Here is a 15,515-nt window from a genome sequence, read left to right as displayed (position 1 = left end):
AAATCGTTCGCTTATTATATTCTCTTTTTAAGCATTAAACTGGGTTTCATTTCATTTCATGGTGATTATTCAATTATGGATAGAATATGATATCTAGATTATGCGATTTTGAATGAGCGGGTTGCTCATGGCAGCGGTGGCGTACTTGATCATTATGCGACGCGCACTCGCAGCGAGTCTCACGTCACTGACATCATCCCTTGATTACAACAGCCCCGTATCCGCGGCTGGTGCACTTACCGACTGGAAACTTCGAAATAGGTTTATCTATGAGCAGGAAATGTGAAATTTGGAGCTTGTGGCGAATTCATTTAGTTCCGAATATATATAGAACTATGTATTTTACAATTTAAACACACTTTATCACCACTTTCGTAGCAATCTCAAACGTATCAATTAGTTAGTCTAATTGAAAAGTGAATTATCTATATGTAGGCGATATGCAAAGTTTGCGTGTTGTATCGGAATAAATGGGTCCTAAGCGCCGTTTGGGAAATCTTGCGCTCACCGCTGCGAGTATTGTGTTGCGGCCTCGTCAGTGAGCTGCAGCTAGTTCTACCCGCCCGTAGTTACAACTTCATTAAGCGACTAACCATGAAGTTTAACATCTTTATTTCAGAGTAGAGCGGAATGGAAAACAGAACACTTTACGAGCAGCGCCGATGAAATTTCCGCACGAAGATATCTACGAAACTTTAGTGGATATGATCTGAAACTTCGGTAAGAATTCTCAAACTGATCGCGCCGGGATTTTAACACTCGCTTCGGCAACCAAAAACACTTTAGGATTTACCTCGCTATTGCAAACGATGGAATAAATATTTTGTGTCGGAATCATGGAAAAAAGTGTTGGCAGGAAATGTTGTTAAAGTGTATGAACTATGAAGAAAATTTTGGTTTCTATGTGGACTGGCTGAGAGGATGACGTTATGTTTTATGAAGAGGGTTGCTGCCTATATCCTATTTGGACTGGTGATGATTATGGTGGCTGCCGGTGTACCGAACGTATTAACAATAGGTAAGTTATTTTTCATTAAGATCTTCAAAATGCCTATCTTAACTATTACTTCCTTTCGATTAACGTTTGAATTTTTTTTTCAACGAAATATCACCATTATGAACTAATCCAAATGAAATTGAACATTCATCACATTTTTGAGTCGTAGAATGTTCAAAAGATTTATATGGAAATATGTGGGGAATATGTGAGGAATTTTGTCATCTATTCAATAGATAATTCTACAGAGGATTAAGGGATACTGTTTTAAGTCGGAGCGCAGAAACATGATATTCATGTATCATACAGTATTACATTGAAAATTCATTTTGCCTTTGAATCGTTTCGAGTTTCGATTTAAAATGTTGCGATAAAATGTGTTTTATTTAACTATTCATCGTAGCGATTGTTTTCTGCGAATCTACATTTTGTGGCATCGATGTCACCATCTAAGATGATTTACTGATCTCAGTCGATGATAAACTATGCGACGAGCACCTGCCGATCTGTATGGTCACTTTCCGATACGACATTTTATGAGTCTATTTATGCTTGTACGAGAGGTAGTCTATTACTGTAATACCGACCGAGGAGTGCCATGTTAGCTTTAGACGCAATTTCATAATTATATTCCTAGGATGGCGTGAAACCCATGTGTTCTTGCTGTTGTTCTATCCACAATTTTAAATTCTTCTTAACACAAACCCCGTCCAAAATCAATTTAATCTGATAAGCCGACTACTGCCTATAAAACGGCTCAGGGCCCTGCTTGAAATAGACTTCACAGGTTATTGTCGTTGGCTTATAGTTTTTCATCGGCGTATAAATGATTCAAATTCGTAATTGAGTTTGATTAAATCTACAATATCGGCGACATTTTCTAATTAAATCGCATGTTTCAAAATTGAAAGTCTAAAAAATCCGCTACCATAGATCCCATATATCTTCGAAGATTTTTATTCAGTTGAGATGACTTTTTAGCAAAGCTATTTTCGGTCCTATACGCGTGAAGAATGGTCGACGTCGGAAATCCGGAACAGAGCGAAGAGAGTGAGACTTAACTAACAGCTTGCAATACCAAAACTGGAACTAATTTATTTTTACACACAAACTATTTATAATCATTGAGATACGAGAACGGTGGAGACATGGAAAATGATACAAAGTCGAGTAGACCTGACAGTGAGACAAACAACAACTAACGAAACAAACATCTCAAGAAACAAAGAGCTATTACACGTAAACATTTAAAAATTAAAGATATATAGAATATAGATGAAATATATACAACAATTATCATGGACATTTAGTGTTGTTAAAACTCCAATACATCCTGCTATTGCACTGAAACATTAAGCAGCAATAAAGACTGATTTTTTGTCTGAGTTCGCAAAATTAGTAGAAAAAGACATTCAATCAATGTATCTAAAGGTGAACGGAAAAAATGGCCAAGGAAAAAATGGCCTACATTTTTAATTTTTCTAATTCGTATCTAAAGATTGGTTGATTACAATATCTTACCAGGAAGTTGATCGTAACGCGTGTACCTAATTCTGGACAAAGCAAATTATTCTAATATTGTTTACATATTTCCATTCGGAATATACGTTTATCGTTGATTTATGCATTGCATATTTCACAAATATGTTAAGCACACGTTAAAATGTAGACGCCTTCCCCATTTCGTAGCACTAAGTATGAGTTACCGTACCCTATACTGAAGAACATATGCCTGCGGATGCTATCAATCTCGTTGTACATTTTCCATTTCCCATCATAACTTTCGGAAGCTAGAATTTCTACCTCATTAAGCCTTTTTCTCTAAATGACTCGTATAATGTCAAAGATGGTTTCAGTTTTTTTTTTCAAAATCGTGATATATTAAACTGGTGTGACGCAACTAACAAGCATTTTAATGAGGTACACGGTTTGAATTCGCAGTAAACCGGGTGTAGACAGATGCACCAAATTGAATAATGAAATAGGAATGAAAGCAATGCTCAATGTACACGATTGGTAGAACACTATATCCGTGTTGACGCGATGAGGAGATAATCCCACAATGATAATAAAAAGAAAATGAACGAAAAATGAAAGAAAAGTCATCTTCAGGAATATTATTCCTGAAGATGACTATTAGGATATAGTCGAAACGTTGAAATAAACTACTATCTCGAAGTTTCATTTTCGGACTTTTTATTATCATTGTGGGATTATCTCCTCAATGCTCAATGTACGCTATGTTTTTGGTATATCCGTAAATGTATACGCGGATGAATGACCTGACAATATAAGCGACCGTATCATTGTTATTATGATGGACACTCAAAAAGCTCATTTTTGCCGTATCTAAAATATGATTACATATAATCTATCTAATAGTTATAGACATTTTATTCATATTCGCAATTATTCGCCTTAATGCATTTTCCATCAAGATCGAGAAATTTTTTTTTTATTACTAGAGTGCTTTGGTGGCGACATTTTTGTCATATAGTCTTTGGTTGATTCGCATGGCAAATGTGGATTTTATTCATTACATCGAGTAACTCGCGTTCATTTCCGAATGTGCATTAACTAACATGACCGCATTTGACGAAAGCAAGCATCCATTCATTATTTATACGGTGACGTGGCTACAAGTTGCCCGAGCAGAGATTGTTTCAATTATGTACGAGAACCCATATATAACGATAATTATCTGCCAAAATCGGGCATAAGTCATATGAATATAGGATCCCTACGGATGTACATCGGTTTGGACCTTTAACACGCTGTTCAATAGTTCCATACATCTTTGTACCATCGACAGCTTACTAGTTTTTGATTAAAGGGCTTCGGGGACGGATAGAAAATGATTTTATGGACCTAGTTGTCTACATTAACGATGATGTTTCGCTAGGGTTATCGCTATGGCCAATATTGGCTGAAAACAATTCGCGTGAAATAAATGCGAGAAATACAATACAAGTGAAAATAAAAATAGCTTTTAATGCATCGCTTTCAGTAAGTACGTTAGGCAGTAAATGACCGTTGAAAAGACATTTCTCGCGATAAAGTCAAACCTCGATCTAATTCAGTTCAACCTTATTTACTTACAACGATAAGTTTATAAGTTACTTTCACTAATTCAATATAAACGGATGATATAAACCAAGTAGCGGGATCACTGGTGCCGTAATTGCCCGAATAGCCAATTACATATCAAATATTCATCGCGCGAAGAGCATGCACTAAACGTCATAGATAAATGAATTTAGTCGTACGTCCCTATAGAAAAATCTGATATATAATTTATACGAAAACTGAAATCCAATATACGGATGCGATCTAATCGGCATAAACGTATCGCAATATGAAAATTACTAAATGTATAATTCATGGTTTATGGACGTTTCCATTATACACTAAGTGATCAGTGCCTTTATCCGGCATTTTGTTTCTTTATTGTTAGAAATTGACTCGGATTAGATTTGAAATTGGTCGCTGAATGTTTTCGTTCATCGATATCTTCTTTTGTTTGGGACTTTCTCGATTCATATTCGTAATTTCTACATCGTTTTTACATTAATGTTAAGTGATAAAAAGTATTTTCATTCAGGATCTCGATCAAGGCTATTGAAAATGTATTGACCTTTCTCTCAAAACACTTTTATGGTAGAACCACTGAATATTTACGAGCCACTCCTTTCTCCAAAAGAGGTTGACCACTATTTTCATTTTGAAATCAACTTTTCCTGATGATTTCCATAAAGAATCTCGAAGCTATTGAGAATTATACCGTTCTCTAAAAAAACCTTCTTTCATTAGCAAAATCATATTCACGAGCCACTCTTTTCTACAGACCATCTCCTTTCTACTACAGAAGTCGACCACAATTTTCATTTTGAAATTAACGTTTCAACTACACGACCATCCGGAAGGCCCTTGTGAAATGATAGAAATATTGTGAAATGATAGAAACAAACTTTCATCTGCGTAAATGCAACATTGCCTCAAGGAATAACGGTTTATGTTTCACTCGAAGCATGCGTTGTTTGATCATTTGAACCTCATCACGTATAATTTCAAATCGGTCTCCGATTCATTGACACAAAGACAAAGTAGTTCGGTGCATTTAATACTAGCTTACAGTGTGACCATCAATACCCGCAATAATGAATATATCGCTAATTTATGTCCTCGATCGATGCTCTCACTCTCCCTGTTTATCAGTATCTATTCTAGATATAGATACCATATAACTAGGTATCATTCAATTAATTATGATATTTCGCATCAATCATTTACATACATCAGCACCTAACTAACCGTTTGTGCAGTGCAAACACAAATACTTCATAAACGGATCGAAAATATTTGAAATAGGTAAGATTCTGATGATTCTGATCTATCATTATTAGAAAGCCTTAATTTTTGATCATGACAGAAATGCAGAATAAGTAATATATTCTGCGTACTTATTTTTGATTCTCGGTAGATTGTCTGAATATACATAAAATAAGAAAACAGTTTCGGGCTAACAAAAACCTCTTCTCAAGACGGATCGGTATATACATTTGTAATGTTACAATTAAATTTTTTATGAAAGTTATATTAGCGACAGTAAAAGCCCATTCATTCGGCCATTGCGCACAGCGTTTCAATACCTGTTGTTTTTTGATATTGTTGAAATTCTGAGATGGTGAGATCATGTGCAGTATGTCGAGCATAACCGCTTTCTCGCGGTGAGTTACTGATCGCATCTTTAAGAGATGAACAACCGGGTTTCCGATACAGCTTACGAGAAATGTACACCGCGGTTTTATCACCTAAATAATCTGTACCAGAGCATTCCGAACATCAAGCCGTTGATAAAGTTGCCAGAACTCACGAGAAACTGCTCGAAGAGAAAAACATTAACAGTCGCGTTCACACTGAAGGCTTTGTGAAGCTACAACTAAATTGAATGTTTCTGATTTTGAAGTTTTGGTGATTTCAACGAATCAATTCTGTTTTAAAGGCGTAGAGTGATTTTTTTAATGGAAAACTGCTACAACCATATCGAAAGATTGTGGTGACAAAACGGAAAATCTGATACCGGTATTTACTATTTCATAATCAACTATCACCTCATACTATTCTTAGATCTTCTATTCGTAGATACTGCGTCAACGATAGTCACTTCTGGACAGTGAGATAAAGATTGAGTGCTTTATAATGGATGTAATATTGGCTCAAATATCAGTCACACACGTATTCTTATAATCGTTACAATTTTCCTGGTTGAATAACATGTACAACTTTGGAAATGTTATACATCTGTGTCCACCTAAGTAAAAGAGAAAAGCGGCACGATAATCAAACAGCTTGTCCAAACTGGGCATGTGAAGTTCAAGTTAGGATCAGTCTAGTATCCCCGATGGTTATGCGTTTGTTCTCGAAAACAAGGATGCCATAAGAATCACCCTAACTTTTTTAGAAATAGCTCTCTCTCTCTCTATCTCCACAGTTGGTACTGTACGAATACTCGTTCATCATAATATTGACCAGATTTAGATAAGATCCTATCATATTGTACGTTATGCGTGTATCAAAACTCGATGCTTTTAAGTTGGATTGCCCTGTTCTCCAAACAGGTGCTTATTGGAAACTAATATCCCTCCATCTGGATTATCCAAAAAAACGTGTTCGTCTGTTTTTATTTCTCTCTGGAGGATGCAAGTAGACCATATTTCTCTTTCATATATGAATCTTGCCGGTAATTCGTGGAAAGAAAATCTTATCTCCGTGTGCAGCAGTTTTTCTTCACGTGGTAAACGCGCCGTCTGTTGTGTAAAGTTTTGTAGAAATCTTGCAGGGTTTCGATGTAAACTTCTGTCTAGAAAAAGCTGCGATTATCCTTGAACCTTTCCGTCGTCTTCGAGCTTATAATTGGCCGTAAAACGGAAAGCCTAGTAGTTTCAAAACATATCATTGTATTTTTGCCGTGTCACCTTACGCTGACCACTATTAATGAGTGACACTTATTTGTTGCGTGATACTCATCGTAAATTCACTGCAGGTGCGTTTCGCACGAACAATAGATTTCCTTTCCCGTAGTCTTACCGACTGTACTTCCGGTCATTACCGTACTATCGACTCACGCACCCAGAAAGATAAATAGGCGAAAGACCGATACAGAAAGAGGGACAAATCGGTCGAAAGTACGATACTTGAAATGCCGATATTGACCGATATTTCACGGGCAGTCATCGCTGGACTGTTGAAATATCCGTATCCGGCTACATTCGTGCAGATTTCGTCAATTATGATTCAGTTTCAAGGTGCACTGAGCAACTGTCAAATGTTTCATATCTCGACGTTAGACACGATTAGATTGAGTATATGTCACATGTATATGATACATATCTTTTCAAAATTGACTTGTGAGACAGTGGTGTTGGGATTAGCATATCTTTTCCTGTTCTAAATCGAATTGATCGGTTTTTTATGCTGTATGTGAAGGATTGTTTCAAAATCATTTTGAATTTCAAAATCATTTTTGAACCAATGATGGCAGATCAGTGATACCGTCTGAGGAAGTATACATAAACTGACCCAGTTCCTCAAGAAAATTTGAAATATATATCAAAACAGGTAATCACCGGCGTCACATGTGTTGTTCACTGGCGTCATATCGGCTACATACTCCAGTTAGCTGCTCGCGCTCGACGTCCAATATGACGTCACGTCTTGGATAAAGTTATGAGAAAAATGGTGAAACTGTGTCGAATGATGCATTCATGCATTTTGCCTCGGATGAATTTCCATTGAACTTTCGTCTTTAGTCTAATCAGTCAGCGCTTCCGGATGGCGATTGCCTTCGCGTTGATGCATACGTTCCCAAGATGACGGCTAACTAATAAGGTTTTAGCAGTAACAAGTCCCACACGGTCTTCGAGACCTGCGGCGTATTCGATTCGCACTGGCGATGCGTACTGTCTGTTCATTAGTTACAGAATTGTCTGCGTGTAATTGCAGATGGACCGGAAGAATATAAGTGAATGCTGGGTATTGAATCCGAGGCTGTTAAACGTTGAAAATTAGTTTTGTGACACGAAAAGAGACGGAGATAACAGGATAACGTGCCACATTAAAGCATCGTGTTCATTCAGTACTTCTTTCAACATTTCAAAACACTTCGTACTGTTTTTGCAGGGATCAGATCGGGAAGGCACTTGATTATGTAGTTTCCTGTAGGTACCCAACTAACAACTGAGGTTCCCACATCGCGCTTGCGGTCCAGGCCCTCATACATCAGAACAAATCGTCAATAATATGTTAGCGAAAAAGGAATGAAGGACTTTTATGTTGCTGTATCCGTTAACTTCCGATCTGAAAAAGATATCTACATTTATTTGTAATATTCAAAATAAATTCTTCGCCAATGAATTAAACCCGAAGGTTCCTATACTGAATGAGATAATAGGGAGATGAGAAGAAGCCCCAGGGTTATCTGTTTCCGTCGATTATTCGTGTTCTCAATGACAGTCACAGAGCGGAGATTTGTTATGCCCTTAAGATTTATAAAGATTCACAATGACAAATACTTGTGCGTTAAAAGAAAGCTAGATAAAAACCTCCCACTGTCTTAGTGCACGAAGCCTGAGATGAACGCGTAATGTACTTAATACCCTTTTTCAATAATTCAAATTTGAATTTAAATTTCCCAAAATAGCCGACCATTCAACGTTCTTCACGTTTCAATCATGAATCTACGCATTTCTTGATTTATTATACACAAAGAGTTACATTTACTAAATTCACTAGAATTTTTTTTTCCACTCGTATGCTAGTAGAATAAAAGCAAGTAAACGCTGAATCTAGAAAAAGTTTTTTTTTTGTTTTCGACTCGCATGCTAGTAGAATAGAAGCAAGTAAACGCTAACAGCAGGAACAATTAACTTGAAATTTCATGCAACTCAGGAGAAAATACTAATCCCAACAGGAGTCCGACAAATCTAATGACGTAAGGTAAGTACGGAGTAATTTGTTTTGACGTTTCATTTGTAATTGGTAACGCAATTAGACGATGGGCTGATATTTAATTAGCACTACACGCAAGATTTCATTACACTCTTACTTGCATATTCGGTAAATTAAACTGACTGACTGTCTTACTGTTTACAGTCAGTATGAAATTACCTCTGGCATGTATCGGGACCAAATGTACAGGAACGGAATGTCAACAATTATCAATTTCGTCTGGGCCTCTGAGTTTAGACCGTGCGGATAATACCTCCCTGGTATGGCAGAAATTACCACTTTGATGACCCATCCGGACAGCCGACCGAATTAGCGAAAGGTTGATCGGTCTGGTCCTGACAATCTCACGATATGATCTTATTAGATAATATCCCAAAAGGCTCGGTGCTCACGCGAACTGGTGTTCTGCAAATAAAACATAGATTATTCGCTGTTTACTCGAGCAACTCTTAATGCTTTATCATTTTTACAAGTTCGCTCCTTCTGTGTATAATATGTATCCGTTCGCAGTTGAAGATAAGTAAAAACCGCTCGCTTTCTACCGGCGTATAGCCGCCGGATATCTTAATAAGAAACTAAGCAAGAGTGAATAATTACATTATTCGTCCGAGCGTACGTCACCCTTTACCTTAATGCGACTTTCTATCAATTAACGCCCAGTGTGCTTCTGGAGCAGGTGGGCACACATTTTGAAGATACGGTAAAGTGTCTCAATGTTTGAATAAATAAGTGCAATCGTAAAACAAATACAACATGCGAGTGTTGCCATCGTCCTTTGTTCGGAATTAATGTAATATTCGTCATGAACCGACTGAGCGCTTACCGACTGTAGTCGAATAAGTAAACATTAGCTTTTTGGTGCATTAATCAAGTTTTCCATCTGAGTTTGTTCTTCGCAACACCGTACGTTTTTACGGATGAATTCGTGTATGTACGCTCGCGTCTAAGCAACATGCAACTATTCCTCTAGGGATTTTATACCGTCCAAACAGATCGTTCAAAACTTATGATAAGCAGTACTTAGTAGACACTGCACGATGAAATATAGACATACCAGTCCTATCAGCCTGAACTTCACAATATCGTAGAAATACTGAAATTATTGAAGAAAAGAAGAAAAACCATACGATATTGAAGAAACCCTTCGAGAGATGTGACGTTTCGACTCAATTGCTATGAGCCATTTTCATTTTCATTTCTGTTTTGAGAATAGCTCATAGCAATTGAGAGTCGAAACGTCACTTCTCTCCTCGTTTTTCTTCAATATTGTGGGTATTCATAGACAGTCGCTTGTCTATGGAAACCAATACCCTGAAACAATCAACGATTCAACTGAAAGCGCAATGAATTAAAATCTTTCTCTTGTACATCTATGTTGTGGGAGAAGTAAAAACCGAATTTGCATTTGACGACCACGGGATTTAACGTTTGTTTTCAGTTGCACCTGACTTCGATTACGCTATAAGCGCATGGCCCTTCTTTGAGTTTTGCTCATTTCGTCTCGCGACAGTAATCCTCTGAGTAATTAGTCATTACCGCGTCGTAACCATGAAAAAGGCCGATGAGCTTTCAACGCGGCTTACCATCCGTACGTACGGATTTCGCGCTATACAGCTGTTAAGTCACCGCGAGTGTCATCTTCGGTGCATTTTGAATATTCGGTACTGCTGCTCGGTCGACCGTACTGTACTCTCATTTCTAGACTTTCCGACAGCGCAATGACGACATCATTTTATGGACGATCGTGCCTCGTGAGAACAACAAACCAGAGTTTATATGTTATTTCCGTTCAAGCGCCACTGGCCAATGGATAAACGAACCAAAACTGATGAAACGGTTTAATTGTGTGATTCGTGCTCGTGTATATATCAGATGATGAAGAATAATATCTCCATGCATACATCGCCTGAATGATAGATAAAATGCGAAGAAGGCAATTATTATAGTCTTGATTAACGAGGCGCTATTGAGAAGGTGCCTCTATTACGAAGCCTTTCCGCAATGTTGGATGAAAAAAAAAAGAAGAAAAGAAGCAGCGCTCCCAGAGGTCGAGCTGTCTCTTCCAGTGAAGAATACTTCTAACAACATAATCGTCTTCTGTCAGATTTGCCGTGAATGAAAACTAAATGTCGATAAGATGCAAATGAATTATTGGAAAATGATTTCCCATTAAAGCGATTAACGTATGTCTTATCCATACGATATATTACTCATCTGATATTGGTGTTAAGGTCAAATAAATTGAATTACGCAGTTAATGCTACTTTATAACACAATAGAGAATGATAATACGTCTTATAGTTTTGAATGTTTTTTTTTTAGTGATGTGAGACATAGATATTTGAGATTGAATTCAGAAACTTTAGTGGTAAATCCTTTAGTCGTTGAATCTTAATATTCAAACATTCCGAATTATTGTAATTTCGTTCCAATCCCGGAAAGAAATGTTTGAACCGATTTTTGTTTTGTTTTTACCAGTTAAGTATGTAGATTGACAGCCTCGATTTCGGATACGTAATATTTGCTGTCATACGAAAACCGTAGAATTATGCAAATGATACATAAAAATGTCGTTTAATGTAATACCTTGTGACTCGAATAGACAACTAACGAAAGCATGCATTATTCAGTGAAGTGATAATTTGTCTTGAGATTTATCTGCGAAAACATTATTCCTTGAAGTGCTTTCTTGCTAATAAGCCTACGTCGATGCAAGTTGCGTTTCGCATCTTAAAGTATCGAATAGGGTTTTCGCTGGGCTCGATCCGGTGTGTCTTTTAGCGCCGTGAATTGTATATATCGCGCTGCATTTCGCTGATTTTCGCGTCGTACTCCGTACTAATCCCCGAAGGTTGTTTGCAAAATGGAGTGTTAGACGAAAGCGTCGGAAAAGAAAATGATTGATATGTAACGAGTGTGCAAATTGGTTGTTAGATAGAGCCTTCGGTGTTTCAGGTCGAAGACGGTGGACTCTGTATCGATGTCAACACTCCCGGTCATCAGTAGCCAGCGTTAGGCAAACTTATTAGCAGTTTTTGTTCTTTCCTGTCAACGTGCAGTATATAGACTAGCTCGAGTCACCGCAGAATTTGTTTTAAACCGAATTCATCACGTATTTTCTGTCTCTTCCTTTGCGCTGAAATTGCTTCAATTCAAAGCCGGCGCATGGCTCAACAATTCGTCATCAAACAACTAAAACTCGAACCCCGCGAGAATGGTTCATTCGTCAGTTCAGAACAAGCCGCTGTATTTGCGGTTTTTGAAGTAATAAGTGTCAGTGTCCTGGTAAAGTCTCCAAAGCGTAACGCTTGTCAAACTCATCAACGTCGAATTAAACCGCCATCATTCCCGCTGGCATCCGAAATAGGATTACACGCTTGCCTGGACTAGCATTCCATCCTCTCTATCTCTCTGTATCTGTTCATTTTTCGCCCGTTCGTCTCAATTCGACGGATTTAAAGCGAATATTACTAATAGGTCTTCCCGTGAAATGTGAAATGAATGCTTTCATGCCGCTTATGCGCGATCGATTGCGTAGGCTACAAAAATATCGGAGTTTGTCTTCCGTTTTGGATTAAGACAAAAGGAAGTGAAAGGAGATATTTCATCCGCTTAGTTTGATGCCGTATAAAAGCACTGCTTTTGAAAAAAATAGATTTGTGTAATTTTATTGTAATTTGGAATAGAGTGTACCGTACGATAGACCATACGAAGACCTACTTGCTCCCTTTATTTTAGCATCGGAATGAATCTAGTCTTTTTCAAATCTCATCGAGGCCTGATCGCACTCTCTGAGTGATTGCGGCTCAACTCGAATTGACAGGGGTAAATTCGAATAACGGTCTGCACATCAAAATGAATGGTCACGTTGTGAGAAATAGATGCAAGGCTGTTCTTCTTTGAACGCGGTAATTCACCCTGAAAAGAAAAGTTCTTTTATGCGTTGATATAAGGCTGCTAACGCCTACAAAAGGAGTATATTATCAATTCGCTGTCCGTGCGGGAACATCTTCTTCGGTAAGATTCAAGACACGCGTGTTTTTTTTCTACATCGTAGCGACGCCTGTTTTATTGGCCGATACGGTCGCCGATAAGTTGCCGGAAATGCCTCTATTCAGAAGCACCGCATTCTGTTTGTCGAACTAATGGTCTGACGGACTTGCGCTAACAACCAACGGTCAGTCGAAGATCAACGTGACTTCGTAGTAGCGATCATCGAGAATAACCTACGGTCATGATGCATTATTCCCCGGTATTATATCGGCATCTGTTTGTGGATGGAATATTATGGGGAGGTCTTTGTGCTCCCGTATCGAAAGTAATGATCCTTTATCGCCTCGAAATAGTCTCCTGATTGCGGACAGACAAAGATGCCAACACGGGAACAAGAGGCTGTTGTTGGTTTTACGCGGTTCTATGTTGAATTAATGGCATATATCTCAGTTACCGTCTGATGATCGCAGACGACCACGAGATGCCAGCGGGAAGCCATATATAATACGTACTTTATGTCCAGAAGATACTAAAGCGTCATTGACGTAGCGATCGGTTATTTTAGTTGACAAGGGAGTGATTATAGACAAGCTAGTTAGTACGAATACAATAATTGTGTATCTTATATAAAGCTCCGCGTCATTAGGGGAAGGGAGTGTGACTGTTTAGTTAATTCACTGTCAAATACGACTTGATTGTTCGGATGAAACAACTTCAATACATCTCAGTCTTAGACAAGCGCCAAGAGCTAACGAAAATACACTATATTATGAAAGAATATAGTAATATAGATAAACCGACATACACGGAGAGACTTGATGGTTGTGGGGAATTGGTTCGGCTGTTTTCGTGCCTGTGACCGATGGTGAATTACGCTTGGCAAACCGAAAACAAACGACAAAGGACAAACGACAAACACACCTGCAGACGACACCATATGTGTATAAAACAAGATATTTCTATGTGCGACTCAGCCTTTATACCCGTCTCTCACTCGTCCCTGCTCCATCTCTCTCCCGCACATTTTAATCTCGTCTCCTCTTTGCCTCCTATAGCTATTCTATATCTCGTCCCTCATTCATTTGATCCAGTGATGTGACAAATTAGCAAGGAAAGTGTCGGACAAATCAATTAATCATGTTTTGTCTTGATGTTTCTGTGAAACAATGGCGTTAATCCATGGGTCAGTTCCATTCCTTGGCCAAAACTTAACTCGAAGGTTTGAACGGGGTTTTATATTTTGAGATTCATCTTTACGGCATTTACTTAAGAAAGGGGGCAGATTTTAGAAAACGGCTTCTAGGGTCTTGTTAAAAAGGACACAGTGTTCGCTGTTCTGATCAAAAAGGGTTCTAATACGTACACTATGACATTTCGATATGGAATTGACTTTTTGCCTTTTCTTATCTAATAATTCATTCGCGAAATTGCCCTTTTGGTATAGGTTTGGACCCAGCCATGGGCCTATGAACGTGTAGCATTTAAGCAAATGAATCCAATCCCAACTTCTTGGAGATTAATGTAATATCTATTTGGACGCTTGTATTTTATTCTTTCGCTTGATTCATTCATTTAAACCGCTAGAAGACATTTTGACGTTAATAGCTTCTTGTGTGATTGTAAAATACGTCTTTGATCAACTCGGCGCGACTCCTGCAGCAATCGGAAAGCGTTTTCTAGCAACAATTCAATTGAAAACGGCGAGCAATTCAAATCTAAACGGTCACTTGAGTAAAACCGTTAAGGCAATAAATGACACCATTAAGAGTCAAACTGCACTAAACTTGGAATCAAATAAAACATGGGAGCTCAGCAGCGTTAAACCGTAAGTTTATCCATGATGTCATGCACGATTCATTTAGCAGCAGTGCAAGAAGCACAACTGCATATGAAATTTGAAACTAATAAAGCCTAAAATACAGAGGTTTGACGTCGAATTTCCAATATTGGTAAATCTAGTACTCTCCAAACGTCACTTACTTTTAAGGTTCCAACCTATTTTTGTAACAATGATTCATTTCTCTAAATGTTTGCACACGGAAACGTAACGTTACTTTTACAGGAACCGATCATTTTGACGTATCGACAAATGAATGTAAGCCAATATGGCCAGCGATCGTTGACTGTGTTCTCGTGTACGGTCTGTTAAAAAGTAATCTGTTATTTCGTTGTTTTAAACTGCGAGAGAGCAGGTGCTCGCGAGATGCACTTCAATGGAGCACGCAAAGCTTGTGATTGCTACAGGGGTATCGGATATTGTGAGAAAAACATCTATATGCAACGGCGTGTGCGACGACTAAGCCAATATAAATGAAAAACCGTTACGTTAACGTATCTTTCAATGATTTTTTACGATTATGACTCGCAACGAACGATCGTTTTGCGTGCGAACCATCGTTCTCGTATTTTTGTTGTAAATAGACTTTACCCGATTAAGCGTCGACCTCGGAGCCGTTTCTTCATCGCCACTCAACAGTTCTTAAACCGGGCGCAAAATTTGTTTGCGTCTGAAAAAGAA

At 38.1% G+C, this 15,515-nt stretch overlaps 1 protein-coding gene across 1 annotated transcript in view; it reads left to right on the top strand.

Moving 5' to 3' along the window:
* The first annotated feature begins 778 nt into the window (after positions 1 to 778).
* Positions 779 to 15,515, top strand: part of LOC141915041 (glutamate receptor ionotropic, kainate 2-like) — a 49,839-nt gene continuing 35,102 nt past the window's right edge. Inside the window, exon 1 of the mRNA XM_074806435.1 lies at positions 779 to 1,018. Within this exon, the coding sequence (XP_074662536.1) occupies positions 922 to 1,018 (97 nt within the window). The 5' untranslated portion in view covers positions 779 to 921. The remainder of the gene's footprint in view (positions 1,019 to 15,515) is intronic.

This window comes from Tubulanus polymorphus, chromosome 1 (assembly GCF_964204645.1).
Source record: "Tubulanus polymorphus chromosome 1, tnTubPoly1.2, whole genome shotgun sequence".
NCBI lineage: Eukaryota > Metazoa > Nemertea > Palaeonemertea > Tubulaniformes > Tubulanidae > Tubulanus > Tubulanus polymorphus.
Note: the sequence above shows the minus strand (reverse complement) of the source record. Positions and strands in the feature narration are given on the sequence as shown.